Source organism: Eleginops maclovinus, chromosome 18 (assembly GCF_036324505.1).
Source record: "Eleginops maclovinus isolate JMC-PN-2008 ecotype Puerto Natales chromosome 18, JC_Emac_rtc_rv5, whole genome shotgun sequence".
NCBI lineage: Eukaryota > Metazoa > Chordata > Actinopteri > Perciformes > Eleginopidae > Eleginops > Eleginops maclovinus.
In genome coordinates, this window is record NC_086366.1 from 27,123,511 (window position 1) to 27,145,325 (window position 21,815).

At 42.6% G+C, this 21,815-nt stretch overlaps 2 protein-coding genes across 2 annotated transcripts; one reads left to right on the plus strand and one right to left on the minus strand.

Moving 5' to 3' along the window:
* Window positions 1–730: 730 nt before the first annotated feature.
* LOC134880368 (transient receptor potential cation channel subfamily V member 1-like) lies at window positions 731–11,025 on the plus strand. Its single transcript, XM_063907295.1, is given in 16 exon segments — window positions 731–995; window positions 1,364–1,518; window positions 1,911–2,063; window positions 2,837–2,974; window positions 3,073–3,371; window positions 4,020–4,196; window positions 4,693–4,848; window positions 4,947–5,019; window positions 5,022–5,041; window positions 5,118–5,188; window positions 7,971–8,136; window positions 8,227–8,293; window positions 8,730–9,064; window positions 9,263–9,387; window positions 10,517–10,623; window positions 10,706–11,025. Coding segments are annotated over 16 exon segments (2,310 nt in total). The 5' UTR covers window positions 731–834; the 3' UTR covers window positions 10,813–11,025.
* An 8-nt stretch (window positions 11,026–11,033) lies between these two features.
* On the minus strand, window positions 11,034–21,212 carry LOC134880369 (protein FAM222B-like). Its single transcript, XM_063907296.1, has 3 exons — window positions 21,096–21,212; window positions 18,252–18,378; window positions 11,034–17,503 (listed from the first exon to the last, which is right to left on the minus strand). The coding sequence occupies exons 2-3, from the start codon at window positions 18,331–18,333 to the stop codon at window positions 15,405–15,407; spliced, it is 2,181 nt and encodes a 726-aa protein (XP_063763366.1). The 5' UTR covers window positions 18,334–18,378; window positions 21,096–21,212; the 3' UTR covers window positions 11,034–15,404.
* Window positions 21,213–21,815: the final 603 nt, after the last annotated feature.

A 21,815-nucleotide genomic window follows, 5' to 3' on the forward strand; every position in this document is an offset into this window, starting at 1 on the left:
TCCAATGGTCACAACAGTACTCATGGTAGTCAAAAGCACAAAGAGTACAAATCTGACATTTTTTATCCTGAAAATGTCAGAAATGCATTCAGCATCCTCAACAACACCAGAACCACTCAAATATTGTCCAAATAGGCCAATCAATTGCTTTTGTATTATTGTCCACATAAGCTAATATTAATGCTAATTAACGCAGCTTATGCCCAAAAATTGCCCAACATATGCAGGTTAGCATCCGGCAGTTTCTGTGTGCTCGGGACCCTACTATACATTTGTAACATAAAACTTTGAGGTACTCAACATTTCTAAATTCACACTGCTGGCAACTAGACTATATCAGCTTGTGTTATGTGTATCTCATTATCTTTTGATGACGGTTGAATGTCATGTTATAATATGTTTCTGCTGGACTGTTTCTTAATGCTCTTAATGTCGGTCATTTTTGGAAAGCACTTTGAATTGCCTTGTGTGGAAAGGTGATTTATAAATAAAGTTGCACGCCTTAAGAGTGTCAAACTATTCTAAAAGGTTAGAACATGTGACAAGACAAGAGTTTAATACCGCATAAAAGATCATCAGTCAGCATAATAAAGGTTCAGCAGGTGCGATTGTCTTCTTCAGTTGTAAGGAATGTTTAGTCAACAACAGGCGTGCCCTGCCCTGGGGGAGAGGGAGGAGCGACACCTAGGTAACCAAACTCTGTCCCCGCCCCGCTGTGGCCCCTGATCTCTGCAACACTACACCTGAGGAGTTGCTCCTCATATGAGTGGATGAGCTACCTGAAGAAGCAAACACAGTAAATACAGGATACGGACTTCAACTATTACAAATAAAATGAGCGATGGACAGCCAGCGGACACGGCAGAGCCAAACTCAAGCCAGGGGGAGCAGGAGGAGGAGGAGGAGGCCGGGGGCAACAGTCTGGACTGGCTCCTGAAAGCCAATGGCTCAGAGAGGATTCCTGCTCCTATGGACACCAACGTCTCCATAACTAGGTAACCACGCCTTCTGGGGAATCCCTCTCTGATTTAGGTCTCTCTGGTTATACACAGGGCCTTTCATTTTTTAAGGATTCACACTGACTGCACAAATCACTTCTGTGGCTGCTCAGAGAAGGTTAGCATGTGAGCCTGTAGGGACTGAGTATCAGGTTACATGGAGGCGTATTTCAGGTGAACCAGCTCAGGTGTTTATGTTGTGTTTTTGTTCTGAAAATAAGCCAAATCATTTCCCAAAGAAATGAATAAATACATATTGTGAACACACTGTTTTAAAAGATAAAGTAATACTGTTCAAATGTTTGAGTTCATTGTTGGAAATACTGAGCGTCCGTTAATGACTTGTAATATTTTGTACGTTTCAGACAGAGTATTCCAGCTATTGACAGCTTCTACAGTAAAGCATTCAGCAGGGAGAAAGTGTTTGAAGCAGCCTCCACAGGAAACACCTCTCAGCTGGACGGGCTGCTCGATTACCTGAGAGTTCATGATAAGAAACTCACTAGCCCACAATTCACAGGCACGTAGGAAAGAAGTGTTCTGATGTGTCTCCTTTATTCTGTGTGCTGCTGTCATCTATAACATGTTACTTTGACCCATATGGTCATGTTTACTCAAATGGATTTCAGTAAGTAAGACTGTTTCTTCGATAGATGCTGAATTAAAGGCTAATTGAAACGTAGCTCTTGTGCACATGGAATATCTTGTAAATATAATAGTAAACCCTAAAAAGGCCGATATGAATTATGTTGCTTGATCCATACATCATGTGTCTTCAAAGAACAACTTGTGGTCTGCCAAAGTAGAATGAGTGATTATTACAGGATTTTTGTGAATAATCACAAAATATTGACACATTTTGGTTATTCATTGATGGGAAACAAGGCTATGTACTCTGTGCGGAACTTTCAGATGAGACCAATGGGAAAACTGCGCTGCTGAAGGCTCTGCTGAACCTGAAAGAAGGCAGGAATGACACAGTGGAAGTCCTCCTTGACATAGCTGAGAAAACTTCAGATTTGGAAAATCTAATCAACGCATCCTACAAAGACCCGTGCTACAAAGGTATGGGGGAAACCTTCTTTTAATGGGTGATTTTAAGAGCTGATGGTCTAAAGTGTACACAATGTCTTATGTTTGCCCCTTTGATGCAAAATGTGGATGTTGGAAGCCAGAGTTTATATTCTCCATGTGCCTGAACTTTGGACAGCCCCGTGGTTAAATACACATGCTGGACATATGAAAGTATCATTACGATTCTAGATCGAGCTGAGGGAACAGAAGTTAACCGGGCAATAGGGCTTGTATAAAGACATCCTCTGAGATTATATTACGGTCAAAGGGGCAAAAATATGCCTAAGTATGCCAATATGAAAGAATCCCTTTATTGCAATTATCACAAAATAATGCTAAAGCAGCACACTCAACCACTGGATGCAGCTGCTCTAAATACTTTTATTTTAGGTTGAATACAGATGCTCTTGAGTCTTGAAACCTACACAGATGTGTGGTGGTCAACTATCTAGAAATGTCCCAAATAAAAAATGTTGGGACATCCCCAAGATGCTTGATTCTTTGCTTAAATCGTGTTCATAAATGATCTGCCATAAGAAAATGTCTCTTTACACTGCATATGATTGCACATTTTCATATTCACTTGTTTATGATACCAAACAGCATATTTAGCTCCTGGTAGTTTCAGAGAGACATTTCCTTGCACTATATTAAATCTTGGGGCACAATTTCCCTATCAGGCACAAAAGGTTTAGTTGATAAGAGACTTTCATCATGCTTGTGACTTGTTTCCTGTAACAATAAAGCCCTTTGGTAAACGACAGGTCAGACAGCCTTGCACATCGCCATAGAAAGACGGAGCTTTGACCATGTGACTCTGCTGGTGCAGAAAGGAGCAGACGTGCAAGCCAAAGCCAGCGGGAAGTTCTTCCAGCGTCATGCAGGACTGGGCTTTTATTTTGGTGGGTAAATGCATTCCCTAAAAATCCAGATGCTGCATTTCCTCTCTGCAGCTGTTTGTGGTGAGTTCTCGTTAAACTGAGCGGTGTGTGTCCAACAGGAGAGCTCCCCCTGTCCTTGGCGGCCTGCACCAACCAGCCCAGCACGGTGTCCTTCCTCATGGAGAACTCCTCCAGAAGAGCTGACTCCACCGACAGAGACTCGCAGGGAAACACTGTCTTACACGCCTTGGCGGTCATAGCAGACAACACAACAGAAAACACAGAGATGATTGCCAAGATGTATGACCAGATCCTTACTCAGCACAACAAACTTGAGAAGAAAGTCCAGTTGGAAACGATAGAAAATAATCAGGGACTGACTCCCCTGAAGTTAGCAGCGAAACTTGGAAAGATTGGGGTAGGTCTCCCCTGAAGGTCCCCCTGTGTTATCATATACACCTGCATGGTTTTCTCCCTAAACGTCACACAGCTCTTAAGCATGGCTGCCTTGCCTTATAACAGGGGGGTCCAAACTACGGCCTGGGGGCCAACTGCGGCCTGTGATCCATTTTTAATTGGCCCAACTGTGCTTGTCTTATATATTGTACTTCTTAAATATATATCCAAACATATATTACACAGTATTCATTGTTGTTGTTGTTGTTGTTATGTCAGTGTAAATGATATCAATTCAGTCAAATAAATCCAGTCAATTAAAGTTGAGAACATTTTCTAACACATTTTAGTTAATAAATATATTTGATATAATATACCCTTTTTATTTCCCCTATGTAACCTTATTAATGGTAAAGCTGGGATGCAGGCTGTTTATTTTTCTTCAAGCATATTCCATTATCAGGAATAATTGACCTACATTTGATTAATTTGGCTAACTTGTAACTTAACTTAGGAGGCAATATTCCAGTTATTGGTATAATTTTGTATATGTGGCCTTCAGTGAAAAAAGTTTGGACACCCCTGCCTTTATACCTGATCATGGAAAACCTATGCGCACAAGGCATGAGAAGACAAAATAACAATAACTTTCTGGTTCCTGATTGGCCAGCTGTTCAGGCACCTGTTGCAGAGGGAGTTTAAGGATGAGGAGATGAGGCCGCTCTCCAGGAAGTTCACAGAATGGGTCTATGGTCCAGTGCACTCGTCCCTGTATGACATGAGCTCCATCAACACCGACGAACACAACTCTGTGCTGGAGATCATCGTCTTTGGGAGTGAAATACCGGCAAGAAATACAAATTTACCTCATTTAAATAATTTTAATTTACCAGAGTTATATTGTAACACCACCAAAAGCTCTTAAACAATTGCGTGGCATTTGAGATTTCAACATCTTCTTCAGATCATAATTTACAAGATTAATTTAATTCATGTAGAATACATGATTCATTGTTTATCTATGATAAATATAAATAATTATTTCTTTATTGATCCCAATTTGGGATTTTCTTTTTATTTGGGAATTTTTTCAGTTTTTTTTACATGTATGGAAATGATCCTAAGGATGTATGATAACAGAAGATTAATGTCACAAACAAGTAACTTTGTCACGGTGAATCAGATAATCTCCACACAACATGCTGTGTAAACTAATAATGGTTTATTAATCTTTCCTAAGGATGATGTGTTTCACATGGCTCTGATGAAGGGCTTCTGCACTGTTGCTATGCCAATTTAACTGAAGGATTTAATGTGAAATGATGTTGTGAACATTCCCTCAGAATCGTCCGGAGATGTTGCAGATCCAGCCTCTGCGCAGTCTTCTCGAGGATAAGTGGGACAGGTTTGCCTCCAAACTCTTCTTGATTAATTTTATGGCCTACCTGATATACCTCACCATCTTCACCATGGTGGCTGTCTACAGAAAGGAAGGACAGGTACGACCAAAAGCACACTGAATAAAAGCCTCTACTAAAACCATGTTGGAACACCTTCATCAGCCCTAAGCAAGTATTCCTGACCCTCTGTCCTGCAGCCCCCGTTTCCCGTTGAACACGACCCGCTGGACATCCTTCGATGCGTCGGCGAGGTCGTTAGTCTCCTTGGAGCAGCTGGTTCTTCTATAAATCGGTGAAAAAGTGGAGCCTGATTACCACAAAATCATAGAATTCAATCTATTTCAAATGACTAACTCCTGAATCCACAGATTACTATCTTCTGGAGGAACCCCCCCACCTTCAAGGCACTCTACACGGATGGATTCTGTGACATCCTGTTGTAAGTAACCTCAGGGGAAGGACACATTACTAACACTCCACTCTGCACAGTTGAGAAGTAACTAAGTACATTTACACATAAGTCCTGTACTTAAGTACTATTTTGTCATACTTGTACTTTACTTGAGTATTTCCATTTAATGCTATTTTATACTTTTACTCCCTAACATTTTGGAACAATTATTGTACTTTTTCCTCCCCTACATTTATTAACACTCATATTTACCAGCTACTGTTCACATATAACACACATGATATGATATAATGCAGTACCAATATATTAAACTAAACTAAAAGGATCTTATTAACAAACTAAAACCTTTAAATGTTCTTAGATGTATTTGTAAGCAATCAAAAGAAGGAATCATTTAATGTTCCATAATGATACAACACCTTTAAACAGCCATGGTGCAAAATGGATACTTTCAGTTTTGACACTTTAGTACTTCCATACTTTTGAATACAGGACTTTCACTTGGAATCAAGTATTTTCAGACCAAAGTATTTCTACTTTCCTGAAATAAAGGATCTAAGTACTTTTTCCACCTCTGCCCCCGTGTTTGCAGCTTCCTGCAGGCGACACTCCTCCTCCTCTGCCCCGTTCTGTACTTCTGTGGGCGAGGGAATACGTCGGACTGCTGGTGCTCTCGCTGGCTCTGGCCTGGATCAATGTCCTGTACTACTCTAGAGGCTCCAAACAGATGGGGATGTACAGTGTCATGATACAAAGAGTGAGAATGAAGTTTGAGTCATGCAAACACTCAGAGTGAGAAGCTTGTGAGAAATCGGTGGACTGATTTAAAGTCTGTTTTCTCTCTTCAGATGATCCTGGGGGACCTACTGCACTTTCTATGTGTCTATAGTGTCATGCTTTTTGGATTTTCTGCTGGTAAGACTGTCATGGAAAAGATAAGCACATTCAGAATGAGCACTTAAGACAGGGGTGTCCAAACATTTTTCACTGAGGGCCAAAAACAGAAAAACACATGAAGGGCCCCTCACTAGAGGTGAGGTATATTGCCTCATAAATTAAGTTAGAAGTTAGCCAAATTAATCAAATGAAGGCACATTATTCGTGATAATTGAATATGCTTAAAGAAAAAATAAACAGCCTACATCCCAGCTTTAGATGATTGAATATATAAAAAAACATTAACAATATAAGACCAGCCCAAAGTTTAATGTGCAGGCCATATTCCATGATACTTGAAATAGCGCAGACAATAAAATAGGACAGGCCCCATTGGCCAGGCGAGCCGTAGTTGGAAACCTGATTTAAAATGGTTCTACAATTCTGACTTCATTCCTAGCTTTGCTCTCAAGACGACCACCCCCAGCTCATGAAACAGTCCCCAAGGCAACCTGCGGCTCGGGGAGCTTCGGTACGGACCGTTTCAGTGCGAGACCGAGTTACATGACATCAGCTTCACTACATTGGAGCAGTTAAGAGTTCACCATGGATGGAGACCTGGGTCACCGACCCGTTCAATACAAGGAAGTGTTCACATCTGCTATCCTGTACTGTGCTCAACAGAACATCTGCTGCCACAGCTCATAGCTCTGATGGGAAAACAGTGGAGAAGCCAAGAGAGTGAGAACATCTTGGAACTACAGGTGGGACTGTGACGCCTAGTTTTTAAAGTGATTACTCAATATATAGATATATATATATATAAATATAAATATATATATGATATATAATAAATACTATATCAATATAAAATATTATACATTAAAATTATGTAAGAGCATGGAATTATACTGTCTAATTGGGTCATGAGCATGCAAACACAATGTACATGTCAGTAAACCTTGAATTTGACATACATTGCGAGGGCTTCAATGATTCTGGACATGACGAGGACTCTGCGAGTGCCGAGGAGAAGCTGTACTGTGGTGTCACACAGATGGTGTGTTTAAAAGCTTGCGGACGGAGTCGCAGATTTTTCAGGTACACACACTGGATGTCTCTGATATCAGTCCTGCATGTAATCTGCACATCATGAGAATCCATGAAGAACCACCTGTACAAATGTTCTGGAATGGCCATCCCAGTCCCCAGACCTTAACATCATTGAAAATGTATGGATTTATTTGAAGAAGGCTGTCCATGCACGGAGGCCAAGAAACCTGACTGAACTGGAGACGTTTTGTGTGGAAGAATGGGCCAAAATACCACCTGCCAGGCTTAAGGGACTTGTCTGTGGCTACAGGAGGCGTCTACAGGCCGTTATTGCAGCAAAAGGAGGCAATACTAAATATTAATGGAATTATTTCTTAGGGGTGCCCAAATTTATGCACATGCCTATTTTTGTTTGAATGCACATAAACATGTTTCTGTTTGACCAATAAAAGTTATTTCACTACTGAGATGTTTCTGTTACCATAAGGTATAACATATGTTAAAATGAAGTTGCTGCTTCAAAAGCTCAGCAAGTGACAAACTGATGCAGTGGTTTTCCTAAGGGGTGCCCAAACTTTTGCATACCACTGTATATTAAACTAAACTAAAAGGATCTTATTAACAAACTAAAACCTTTAAATGTTCTTAGATGTATTTGTAAGCAATCAAAAGAAGGAATCATTTAATGTTCCATAATGATACAACACCTTTTAACAGCCATGGTGCAAAATGGATACTTTCAGTTTTGACACTTTAGTACTTCCATACTTTTGAATACAGGACTTTCACTTGGAATTAAGTATTTTCAGACCAAAGTATTTCTACTTTCCTGAAATAAAGGATCTAAGTACTTTTTCCACCTCTGCCCCCGTGTTTGCAGCTTCCTGCAGGCGACACTCCTCCTCCTCTGCCCCGTTCTGTACTTCTGTGGGCGGAGGGAATACGTCGGACTGCTGGTGCTCTCGCTGGCTCTGGCCTGGATCAATGTCCTGTACTACTCTAGAGGCTCCAAACAGATGGGGATGTACAGTGTCATGATACAAAGAGTGAGAATGAAGTTTGAGTCATGCAAACACTCAGAGTGAGAAGCTTGTGAGAAATCGGTGGACTGATTTAAAGTCTGTTTCTCTCTTCAGATGATCCTGGGGGACCTACTGCACTTTCTATGTGTCTATAGTGTCATGCTTTTTGGATTTTCTGCTGGTAAGACTGTCATGGAAAAGATAAGCACATTCAGAATGAGCACTTAAGACAGGGGTGTCCAAACATTTTTCACTGAGGGCCAAAAACAGAAAAACACATGAAGGGCCCCTCACTAGAGGTGAGGTATATTGCCTCATAAATTAAGTTAGAAGTTAGCCAAATTAATCAAATGAAGGCACATTATTCGTGATAATTGAATATGCTTAAAGAAAAAATAAACAGCCTACATCCCAGCTTTAGATGATTGAATATATAAAAAAACATTAACAATATAAGACCAGCCCAAGTTTAATGTGCAGGCCATATTCCATGATACTTTGAAAATTAGCTGCAGACCAATTAAACATTGACCAGGCCCGCAGTTGGCCAGCGGGCCGTAGTTTGGAAACCCCTGATTTAAAATGTTTTCTAAACTTCTGACTTCATTTTCCCTTAGCTATTGTTGCTCTCATAGACGACTCACCCCCAGCTCATGAAAACGTCCCCAACGGCACCGCGGCTCGGGGGAGGAGCTTCGGTACGGAGCCGTTCAAGTGCGAGAAGCCGAGTTACAATGACATCAGCTTCACTACTTTGGAGCTGTTCAAGTTCACCATTGGGATGGGAGACCTGGAGTTCACCGACCACGTTCAATACAAGGAAGTGTTCTACATCTTGCTCATCCTGTACATAGTGCTCACGTACATCCTGCTGCTCAACATGCTCATAGCTCTGATGGGAAATACAGTGGAGAGAATCTCAGAAGAGAGTGAGAACATCTGGAAGCTACAGGTGGGGAGCTGTGAACGCCATAGTTTTTAAAGTGATTATCTCAAATATATATATATATATATATATATATATATATATATATATATATATATTAAGAGCATTGGAATATACGTGTCTAGAGTGTGTACAAATGAAGGCATGAAAAACTCAAATGATACATGTCATGTAAACCGCTGACATTTTGACATACATTGTCAGAGAGCTTTCACGATTCTGGACATGGAGAGGACTCTGCCGAGGTGCCTGAGGGAGAAGCTGTACTGTGGGGTGTCCAAGGTGGTGTGTTTAAAAGGCTTGCGGGACGAGAGTCGCAGATTTTTCAGGTACACTATCACTGGATGTCTCTGATATCAGGTCCTGCTGTGATTCTGCACATCTGGATGTAGAACCATGAAGAATCCTTTAGCCTGATACAAACATGTGTTAATATTACTGTATTAAAAGTGTCCTAGTGTAGCCTATTGGTCTCAAACAGCACCTTTTACTGAACACCTCTTCAAAGCCTCGTTCCCCCTAATTACATAGACAATTATCCAAAAGTAGAAGTACTTGAGTAAAAGTAGAAGTACTCAGATCTTGTACTGGAGTAAAAGTAGAAGTACTCAGATCTTGTACTTGAGTAAAGTAAAAGTACCAGAGTGTAGGAATACTCTGTCACAGTAAAAGTATTCTAAATGTTCCTCCAGTGAAAGTAGAAAGTACTCTCATCTAAATGTACTTAAAGCAGCGACAGTGAAAGTAGTCATTGTTTGATTGGTCCATTTCAGAATAATATCTCTGATATGTTTTATAATTATTGATCATTAAAGTGTTCTCAGAGCTGGTAAAGGTGCAGCTAGTTTGAATGGCTTTGTATACTGCAGGGTAGCTGCTGGATTTAATGCAGGTGAACTAAAGTCTGATTTAAGGGCTGATTATATTTACCATCATTAATCCAGATCTGTAACTAAAGGGATTCAATACATGCAGTGGAGTAAAAGTACAACATTTACCTCTGAATTGTAGTAGAAGTATTAAGTAAAACATTTAAATACTCAAGTACAAGTATCTCAAAATGATACGTAATTACAGTACTTCAGTAAATGTGCCTGTAGGGCTGACTGCAAATATAATGTCCGCTGCCAGGCACGTGGACAGTTTAATGCCATTGCTTCTATCCCTCCTTCAACACTAAACCTCCAATAAAGGCACTCACACAGTGCAAAATATCTCAGAGAAAAAGTTGTTTCAAACTTTCTTTGCTTTCTGGAAAACTATCAGATTTCACGTGAATGCATGCCTGTAGATAGGGAGCTTTTATTTGGGAAAATATGAGTTCTAGTTTTGACAGTCTTCAATCAATGCCGATATGGGTAATTTTTGGAAGGTTTTAGTTGAATTATGGAACTTGGTTGAAAGCATCATCACATTATGAAGATATATTAGTGATGATGGAGTCCTCTTTGACTTTAGGGTGGAGGAAATGAATTGGAGACAGTGGAGGTCAGACGTTGGTCATATCCAGGAGGAAGACCCTGGGGACAGTGTGATGAAGCCACAGCCCACCGAACAGACTCCTGGTAAGATCCTACACACAACTTGTGCTTGGGTGTTCATACTGGTGAGATGTCTTCAGTTCTGAGGAACCGTGTCGTGTTTCAGGGAATCTGTGGAACCTCAGTCCGCTCCTGGAGAGGCTTCGTGGAAGACGACGCCGGCTGCAGCCGACCATCACATCCAGATCCTTTCAACCAGGGTTACCAATCTGAACACTTTCAGGAACTTCTGAGCATTTGTTTGCAGGCAGAGAATAATAATGTGAACTATTGTGAACCATAATCGCAGCTCTGTAGACTGAGATGATTCCAACGTTAGTTTGTAAGGTCACGTCTGTGCAAATGTTTTATTTAACAAGAGTTAACTGAGGAATAAATGTATACTTTGATATTCACTTTAATTATCCAAACCATAAAGACAGACACTCAAAAGCTTTGTGTTTGCAAACTTTATTTTGGTTAGGGGGAATGTTTGTGCAAGACATTTTATTCCTGAAGGTTAGGCAAAACTGGAAAATCACATTTTCACAAAGTAGAGAAAGTAAGCCCCCCTCCATCACCATTCACATCATGACATCTCTGAGAATCAAAGACAGTCATATTAATCGGAGTAAAATCAAATCTAGACGGTTGTTACATACCTACACCCCGATATATAGAGTCAGCTCACATAAGGAGCTACACTGACTCTCACATCTCTGCATGAGGACTATGTTGTGAAATGGATCCAGACATAAAGAGCTAAACATCTGAATGTTGCTCAGCAGGAAAAATAAATGTGGGCTGTAGTGCAGGCAGGAACAACTCGCTCTAAATTCACTTTTATTCCGTTCACATCTTTACACTTTTACTTCACAACATTTTCTTTAACCATGAGGGCCGCAGCTCTCCTTTATGTCACCAGGATTTTGCTTATTACTGTTAGAACCTAAGTTCCCAACACAGCTGGAGGCCGGTGGTTCTAGAGAGGGACGCTTGGTCACTTTGGTCAGTGAGTCAGCAGCAAACAGTTCACACGCTCCGACAGCGTCTGGGACTCGTGGCACACTTCAGGACTTCAGTCCATCACACAGTATCAGTAGTTACACAGAGTAGCTTGGTCCCCCATCAGAGATTAACTTTGTGCACGTTTGTCAGTGTGCACGCCTGTGTGCAAGTACCCAAGCTTAACATACACAAACAGATGCACCCATTCACACACTTATCCATACTAAGCCCAGTGGAGGCACTTCATATGAGACTGTAGAACCTGACGGTGTCGGGCTGGGACCAGGCGGTTCACAAATAAACAGGGCAGCACTGTCTAGTGTTTAGTGTTTAAAGGATAGTTTGGATGTTTTCAGGTGGGGTCATGCCAGCTACTTTTTCAGTCTGTGCAGTTCCCTAATGTAGATGCGGGCGGTCCACCCTAGTTTGGCACATCAGGAGTACCAGAGCAGTGTACTGCAAATGACGGGGGCAGCAGACATTACTGATCGGGAACTGAAGCCTTTATTCTCCAACGCCACCAGACTCCTTGACAAACAGTATAGCTCTATCCTGCAGAGCAGATGCTGGTCCCCCTCGATCAGTGTGTGTGTTATTGTGTGACTTTGGTAATTCCAAACTAAACTGTAAAACAACAATAGAACACAAACTAACTGAACAGTACACCAGCAGCTGCTGTGTTCAGCATAAAGGTGGAATATCAGTATCATCACAGGAGTCTGGTGGCATTGGAAAGACTAAAATTCGGCTTCCCTGTCTGACGGGCATTTGAAGGCCAGGAAATATTCTAAATGTAGTGTACTGCAAATGCATTTTATTTATTTCACTGGTCCTTTCTTTAGGTGCTTAAATGTTGCTGCTACTCCTCTGTTTCTCCAAACGGAGGGGTTATGAACAACATCTACTTTAGGTAGTAACACATAAATACCTTAAACAACCCATCTTAAAATCACCCAAACCACCCCATTAGAAACCCACACAGGTGTCTGTCAGCGGGTCAAACTGATGAAAGCCACTCTGGTCAGTTATTATGCATTTAAAATAAAGAATAAACACTACCAAATTTAGGAGCATTTGAGTGGTGGAAATGTTTGCCCTGCGCCCTTCCCATAAACAGGACCTTATTGTCACCAATACAGCCCATACATCAATTACTATTCACACACACACGCACACGCACAACTCATACTAGTGTGTGATAAGATTAAAGTCATTAGCAGCTTTAAGGGGCAGGCACATCAAAAAGGAAAGCCGGGAAACAAAAACAAAAAAAACTGCCATCAAGTATGTAGACCAAAATCCAGGAAAGCTACAGTTTGCATCTCAGTTCGCTCTCTGGAGATCATCGCCGTCTCCTCTCCCTTTTGACCAGTTCTGTATTCTGCCGACGGTGCAGAGGATAAAAGACTCTGCGCTGTGAAAGACTACAGATTAAAGCATGATGCAAACTCCTTATTTGCCAAAGAGTGCAGACACATCTGTCTACAGTCTGCCTCAACATGTGGCACCTATGGCACCCGATGTGGAAACACCTATGGCTTCAGGATGCAGTGGTCCAAAAACAATAAATTAAACTATAATCAGGATAATTATTAAGAACAACAACTAAAACACAGTCCAAATACTTTAAAGTAACTGCTACAGCCCTGTTCTACATACCATTAACTCTGCTAAATGCTATTCATATTTTTAATCATCTTAAATCCTTGATAGGCAACGTTTCAGACAGGAGGATGGGTACTCTACCAACAAGTATACGATTAGCATTACCTCAATAATTCAAATTGAGACAATAGCCAATCATATGAACACTGCCCAATGACAGTACTGATTTCAAATGAATCAACGCTCAGAAACAAATTCTCAACATGACATATGGAAGCCCATTTCTGCCAATGTGACTGAGAAAAAAAAATCTTAAGAAACTTCTTCAAAAGAACCAAACAACAACAAAAAGGTAGGTAGTGGACACAAGTCTGATGGTAAGGAAAGTCCAAATATGGGTTCAAGATATGGAAAAATGGACTATTTTGCAATACTACATCATTATTGTGAGAACCTATACTCACTATGACAGAAGCTAGATTTTCCTTTCACTGGCGGAAATAGGCTTCCATAATGAAGCCATACTTAAGTTGTGATCCTGGCAAAGGAAGTCAGTTAAGGTTGCTATAAAGAGAAGAACTACGGTGACATTTAAGGCTTTTCCCGAAGGCTTGAGGCTAGCAGAGCGACGTTAGCCCAGACATGACAAACCCACCGGGGACTGGAGGACAAGGGTCCATTGCTTCATGCTAGACACATCTAGCAACACATAACCTGCATTAAATGTTACACTTTGTCCTTTATAGGTAGCAGATACAACACAGGGTGGGGCCAGTGATTAGTAAATGAACAGCCCCCCACAAGCCACACAGATAATGTCCCCCCCCACATCAGTTCACTTGTGTTACAGTAGTAAAGTGGTGAGGAAATGTGTCGCAGGATCTGAAGTACTTGCATGCTTGCAAGTGATCAATTAGCTTTCACACACTGCCACACACAGACACACTCACACACCATTTTAACATTAATGGGATGCCATTGGGTTTCACATTAGCTAAAGACAACTAGGGCTAATGGAGGTTCTGCTCCTTTTGCCAAATGTTAGGCATAACATTTAAAAGTCATTTCTACAGTTCAAGTAGGACAATCTAAAGAAACAACAAACTATAAAATAACTACTTCATAATCAGTTCTCAAGTTATTACACACAAGAGGGCACTTTAGACTTTCCAAATGCAAGAGAAACCACTAGCAACTTCAGAAACTCATTAGAGAACATTACAGTTTTTGCTAGTGCTGACTTTGTTTTATTTTAAATGTAATTCAGTTTTAAAACAATCAAAAATACATATTTCCTCTTCACTGAAGTATTCATTTATCTGGATTGTTTAGGTGTTTGTGGTTAATGGAACTAGTTGGAATTGGGTCTGTGTTGCTGAAAACACAAAAAAAAAACCCATCTTTGTGCCGAACCACAGCGCAGGGTGGGGTGCGGCTACATGTGGAGGAGGCTCACTCTCATTGGCTGTCCCTCAACCACGGAAAGGATAAACACACTACAGGTGAGGAGGAAAAATCTATATTTCTGATGTTGGGTTAAAGGTCTCTTTAACAGTAATAGTTAGTCAGTCCTGCACACTGATCAGCTATGGAACAAAAACCACCTGAACCACTCAGTGCCGTTCAGAAGCCATGCTGTATTCCTGAAGCAGGTGTACACCTCAGCCATGGAGCAAAACCCCTATCAACAGTCTCATTAATTGCATATTCATGTAACCTTCTTGTTTAAAATGGATCACAAACCTGTTAAGAGGATAAATAATTGCAAATAAAAACATTACACGAGGACATCCTAAATCCTGCCTTTGGGCAGCTTAAAGGCCACAAATGCTGAAGAAGTTGAGTTGTTCCATGTCAACCTGGGTAAAGCACTGTGACAATCATGGCAAGCATATTCTCAGCTGCAAATTAATAATTAAAAACACCATATATACAGGAACAAAGAGCAGCACATCCATGCCAGTGATGAAAAGAGGAAATCTACTCAACAGTGGACAACAATCTCAAAAACCCTTCATCTGCAACAAAGGTACGACATGGCTTAAGACCTGAGGATGTTGTGACGCATCACAACCTGGGGAGTCCGATCCGCTCTGAAGCATTATGCTTAATTGATCACTTGCAAGATCTCAACGAATAAACCACAGAAGCTGAAATAGCTGTTGAGAAAAACCCAAACACACCAAGGGGGGGGGGGGGGGTAGGAGCACGCTTTAGCGATAGCCTGGGTGATGAGTGTGTACACCCCCACCATTGTTGGGCTCCTGACCCTGGCCCATGGCTGACCTGTGCATCTTCTCCAGTACATGCTCCATGTTCTGCTCCTGAAAGCTGGGCATCTGGAACTCCCCTCCTAAGAAATCCACATTCTGCATCATCTTCGACTGACCAGGGGGCCCCTCCTTCCCTGGCCTGTATTTGGCCCCTGGGATGCGGTCTGAAGAGGCAGCAGCCTGGCCTCCCTGGAAAGACATGGGGAGGTCCTGAGGGCTCGATCCATTGTGACCTGCTGTGGCTGGCATGCTGCCCCACGGCGGCTGCATGTAGTGGCCATTAATGTAAGGCATAGCACCCCCGGGGCAGTGAGCAGGGGAGGAGGGGCGGGGTTTCTCTGCAGGGTGCTTCAAAGGAAAGGACTGTGCAGTGTGGGGGAGCTTGTGGGAATAATTGAGGTTTCGAGACGGGAAAGCACACTCAGTGGGAAGCTCCATCCTTGGGTTCTTGCAGGGATGGGCCCCCTCAGGGGGCTGCTGCATGTGAGCCAGCTGATGCTGCGCCCAGGAGCGCTGCTGCTGCTGCTGCTGCAGCTGCTGCAGCTGCTGCAGATGTTGGTGCTGCTGTAACTGCTGTTGCTTCTGCTGATGATGATGGTGCTGCTGCAGCTTCTCTGGCTCTGCATGGAAGGACGTCATGCTGTTAGCAGCCGCTGCACTGGGCTGTGAATGCAGCCCAGCATTGGGAGTGTGAGCTGTAGCTTTGTCCATGGGTCCCATCATGAGGCAGCTAGGCCCAGAGCCCAGACCCGGGTGGTGACAGGACACCCTGGAGCTGGCGTTGATCAGCAGGTTGCGGCTGATGGGGCTAGGGTTTGCGATCTGGCCCTCACAGACCGAGGTGGCGCCCATACCCGCCCGTGCCTGGCACAGCTGGTTGATTTGGTGCACAATGCTGCTCAGGTCACTGGGCCGGTTCTGATGCAGGCTGGCTGCCATCGACAGTGGGATGGTGGAGGTAGATACAGTTACATTTGGTGGGGCGTCTGCGTCAGGGAGCTTTCGGGGCCCGTATGTCCCTGGTGGGGGCTGCTGGAGGCTATTAGGCATGGTAGGAGGTCCTGTACCCGCAGCCTGGGGAAGGGGCTGTGAGCCAACCAGCCCCTGGGTGTGCTGCAGACTGGGAAGGTGAGACCCATCAGACATGTGGCGCAGATCCTGAGTCAGTGAGTGTTGACTAAGTAAAGCCTGCGGAGGGGCCGTCGGATGCTTCAGTGTCTGCAGGTGAGAAAGATGCTGCTGCTGAGTGGCAGGTGGAGCAGACTGGCTCTGTTGCTGCTGCAGGGCCTGGGGGTGAGGCGCACTCTGCTGCTGCTGCTGCTGCTGCTGCTGCTGCTGCTGCTGCTGCTGCTGCTGCAGGGCCTGGGGGTGAGGCGCACTCTGCTGCTGCTGCTGCTGCTGCTGCAGGACCTGGGGGTGAGGCGTACTCTGCTGCCTCTGGAGGCCTGGTGGATGAGCCAACCTTTGCTGTGACGTCTGAACCTGGGACAAACTCTGCTGATGTTGCATAGCTTGTGAATGAGCCATGCTCCTCTGCTGTAAAGCCTGTGGGTGAGGCATGGTTTGAGGCTGCTGTAAAGTCATTGGATGAGCCATGCCTTGCTGTAGTGCCTGCGGGTGAACCATGACTTGCTTCTGGGCTGCAGGCTGAGACTGACCCTGTAGGTGAGGAACAGGTTGAGGAAGATTTAAAGTGCTTTGAGTGGCGTACTGCCCGCTGTGAGGGTTCATGACGACTTTGTGGTGCTGTCGGGCGCGGCTGCCGTCCGACTCTTTGATGACGCCTTTGGCGGGCGCGCGCAGGACAGCCAGCAGACCCCTACTGGAGCTGACCTGAGAGGGGTAGGGACTGTGGCGCTGGCTGGACGACGATGTGTCAAGCCCGTTGACTGTGCGGCGTATGTGCTTCCTTTGAGGTACTTTGACACTGTTGGGGAAGATCTGGATGGTCAGTGGGTTGTTGGCAACTTTCTTAGCAAAGGCATCCAACTCTGCTGGGGTTGGATAGCTGGCAGATCTCATCTTCTGTGTAGTTTCCCCTGCAATGCGTCAGTCAAAGGTCAGACATACATAACACGTTGGCAGCTTGAAAATATTACGGGATAATTTGTACTCTGGGGTTGCGATGTAGTCATTAACTACATCTTACGTAGAGCATGTTTGGGAGCGCGCATCATCATGAAGAGCCACACTTATTTTAGCGTCAAATAAAAATAACTTTATTCAGCTGAAGTTTTCCAAATCCTATTTCTGAAGACCGGATCATTCGCACATCGTCCAGCTATAAACCAGTTTGTTCATCACATTTTATACTGTCTACACTGTGAGATTGCTATTATTAACACTGTATAAAAAACATTACACCCTCTTAAAGTTTTAGGTATCTCTAATGATGACAGTAAGGAGGGTACTAGCTCTGGCTGTGAGGAGTCGGCTTGGGAACCGACGGGTCGCCAGTACAAGTCCCAATCAGACCCAATACAGAGTATTGACTGGTAGAGGGGTGCCAGTTCACCTCCTGGGCACAGACGAGGTGCCCTTGTGCAATGCACCGAACCCCCAACAGCTCCCCGGAGACGGACACTGGCAGCCTCTTCGTTGTGCCCCCTTCTCATCAGTGCAGGTCTAGAGATCCTGTTTGTGCATGTTTATGTATTTCGAGCCATTGTGTTTGATTGAACTGATCTCCCCACAGATCAACCACAGTAATTACACGCTCCTGTCACGTTTCTCTGAGACCAGGATTGAATGAGATTGCAAACGTTTAAATTGAAACATCTCACTTACATTTCTGAAGTCCAGTGTTCATCTGCGTGCGGGAGAGAATTCTGAGGGTAGGGTCACCTGATGCTGGCAGACAGGCCAGCATGTCACTCTTCCACTACTGCAGCATGGGACACCTTCTCTCACCATACTGGGGAGAAAGGAGGGGAGAGTGAGCCGCTGACGCCTATTTTCACATCCAGTACAGTTTGACCTTTTGCAAATGGCAGCTTGCAATAAACTGACATAATGATTCTTCCGTTGAACAAAACAGCACCATGGAGTAGCATGATGGCAGGCAACCAGCTTTGAGTATTACTGTAAAAAACATTGCATCGATAAGTTCAGCAACACCAAAACAATTGCTATTATGAGTGATTACTATGAGATGAACCAGTAAAAAAGTTCAGCCTCTCAGATATGGAGATTTCTTGCTTTTCCGTATTTTATTCCATATTAACCTCAATATATTTGAGTTTTGAAATGATATACAAGCCTTAGACTTGGAGAAACTGGGGTAGTTTCACCATTTAACTATGTATCAAGTAATTAACGATCTGCAGATTACTCAATAAAAAATAATCTTTAGACTCACACACACATTTTGTCTGCAAGACATGTCTTTTAGGCCACTATGTAAAAGCTTCAACTGGATCAAAACTGAAGCATAGATGCTGATTGAAATGCATTTCAGTGTAGCAAAGCAAAGTGCGTACATGTCCAAGACACTATAGCATGTTCTTAACACAATATTACACTAAGGTTGTACCACTATAACGCGTCAGCTTCAGGGACTTGAACAGTGGTAGTGAACTATGGATTCAAGCCCGATCTGCAGATGAATGATGACTCTGCAATACTTGGAGGAGTTAGCCATTTATGGGAGCTTTAGTAGGCTAACAGGGGCACTCACCTCCTGGCCGACGTTGGATTCTTCTTCTTTTTTTATGCAATAATATTGTGAAGGATAGATTCACGTGTGTTAACCAAGCTCAAGTCTTCAAAATACAATCCCAGAGCCAAAAAATGTAATATCTATTACATTAGACCATAACATCTAGGAACCTGGGACAAAGGGAATGTTATGTTATGTAATGCAATGGTATTATTGTATAAAAAGGTAAATGATAGATTGATGGTATTTTAAATGATGATTTGCCCTTTTTTAAATTGTATTTACTTAACTGATTAATTGTTTAAGCTCTAGTGCCTTTGTTGCTGTAGTCACCAGCTGAAACATGTAAGCATACATCAGATATACGACACAGAGGCAGTGTTAACAATGGGGACGTACAGCAGAGTTTATCTAACATTGTGTCCATTAGCTAAAACGCCGTGCCAGTCATGGGCTGCAATCATTTACTGTAACGGATCTGATTCTGACTTTAGTGATGGATTGTTAATGACCCTGATGTGAACTCATTTTATACATCAACAGAGCAGTCCGTCTATCAAGAAAAAAGCCATCAGATTGTTGAACACTTCAATAATTGTGAGTTGCAGCCGTACGGCAGATTTGATTTCCCCATTCCTGCCATTTGAAAAAGAGAGGGCAGGGAAGAGGAAGAGGACAAGTTTTCTTCTGACGGGTTACACATCATTCTGCAGATTCATCCCAGCCTTACAGACAGTTTATGATTCATCATTAGTTCACTTCCACTGCTCAGATACTTGAGTGATTTGTCATAGTGGTACAAAATTAATGATCTTTAAAGGTTATAAGAAAAAATATTTTCTGGCGAGATGGATTGCCGTCTTGGTTGTGTGAAAGCGGTGTGTGTGTGTGTGTGTATGTGAGCACATATATTCAGTGAGACTCTTGGCTCTTCTATGTGATCTAAATGCAAATGCATCTGGCTAAAGGCCAGTGTTTCCATTCTGACTTGGGTGTACCTTCTCACCATTAGATCATCACAGATCTTATACATGATTAACATTAGCATAATGCAGTGTAAAAAATATTCCACTGCAAGTAAAAGTCATGCAATTAAAATGTTACTGTAGTAAAAGTATCAGAAATAACAACTATATACACCATTTTCAAACATAAAATGATGTATTATGCAGATTGGATTCAGACTATATATTACTGAATTAAAATAATTCAATTATTGTGTTCATAACTTAAATGTCGCAGCTGGTAAAAAGTTAAACTAATGGAAATACTAATATATGGTAATGTATTTGTTTTGTACTTATGTTAATTTGCACAATAGGTTAGGCTGTTGTATAAAACATTTCAATCTCAAATGGTGTGAGTACGAGTATATAGTATTATGAAACGGCAATACTCTAACTAGAAGTGGTGCAGTATTTAGTAAATGTCCTTAACTACATTCCGTCACTGCTTTGCACTGTGAGCCTCAGGAGGACAGGGGGACAATCTGCATTAAAGCACACATAATGTGACCTTTTCCACAGACACAGGTCAGCGTTTGGATCTACGGCATCGTCCTGAGCTAACGCCTACATTGACCAGCTTATTGATCGCACGGGATCCCAGAGTTATAACAGTGTAATAGATGAGGCAGGTTAACTTTCAGACAGCCGGTCAGTAGCTAGGTAACGTTAGCCATCTGTCTGGCCATCCAGCCTTAATCTGCTGTAATTTAAAACATTAGCTAACGTTAGTGCCGACCTAATACATGTACGTGGAATATATCAGCAAGCAAACTGGACGTCCTGAAAGTATACTTTCTCCTCAATAGACGAAAAATAACGTCGTGGAATAGGTTAGGGTTACCTCGAGTCACAGTAAATAAGGAGCTTCTTTGTGCTTGTTGTGAGCAGGCCAGCTGCTTAGCAAACTTTAGCTTCTCACTGACGGAAAACGCCGAGGCGAGTCGACTTAAAGAACAGTATACTTACTCGTCGTGAATCTATGTGTAAGGAAACTTCATTTTGTGGAGATTCAAAGTTGATATTTTGTTTTTTTAAAATGAAGAGACCATCCCCGGTGTTGGTTCTCCGTGCTGCTGCTGCTGCTGTCTGGCTACGGCAGCAACATTTGTCGCGCATGCGCTGAGCGAGCCTGAGGACCCCCGGGTCTGCATTTAGGCGTCAGTGGCAAACTCCTGTCCGATAATGCCAGCGAATGGGGTGTTTACAAGATGTAAAGCAATGAAGCTCATCAGAGGTAAGACAAGAGTTGAAGAAGTAATCAGCAATAGTAGCAGGAACACTCTGAAACAAGAAAGACAAGGTCTTGAATTCAAAGTACTAACCTCAAAATAAAAGTGCTCAGTATGCAGAATGGCCCTTCCCATAAAAATCTGCTTTATATCACAGGATTGTATTTTGACCTAGCACTTTAATGTTGCAGCTGGTAAAGTTGCAGATATAAAGTAATTACTTTGTCTGTATCAAGTACAGTCGGTGAATATCCTTAGTTACTTTCCACCAATGGGAATAGGCAATGGTGAAAGAAGCGCTCAGAGCAGCAGCACATTATTAAATGCTCACATTTTTAAATAGCATAACCTATTTTGGTAATGCATAATATTAAAGAACACTTACTAAATTCCTTGATTTGGTTTGATTTCAGAAATAGAATGAAACGATAAGGGAGACATCCCTACACACAAATGC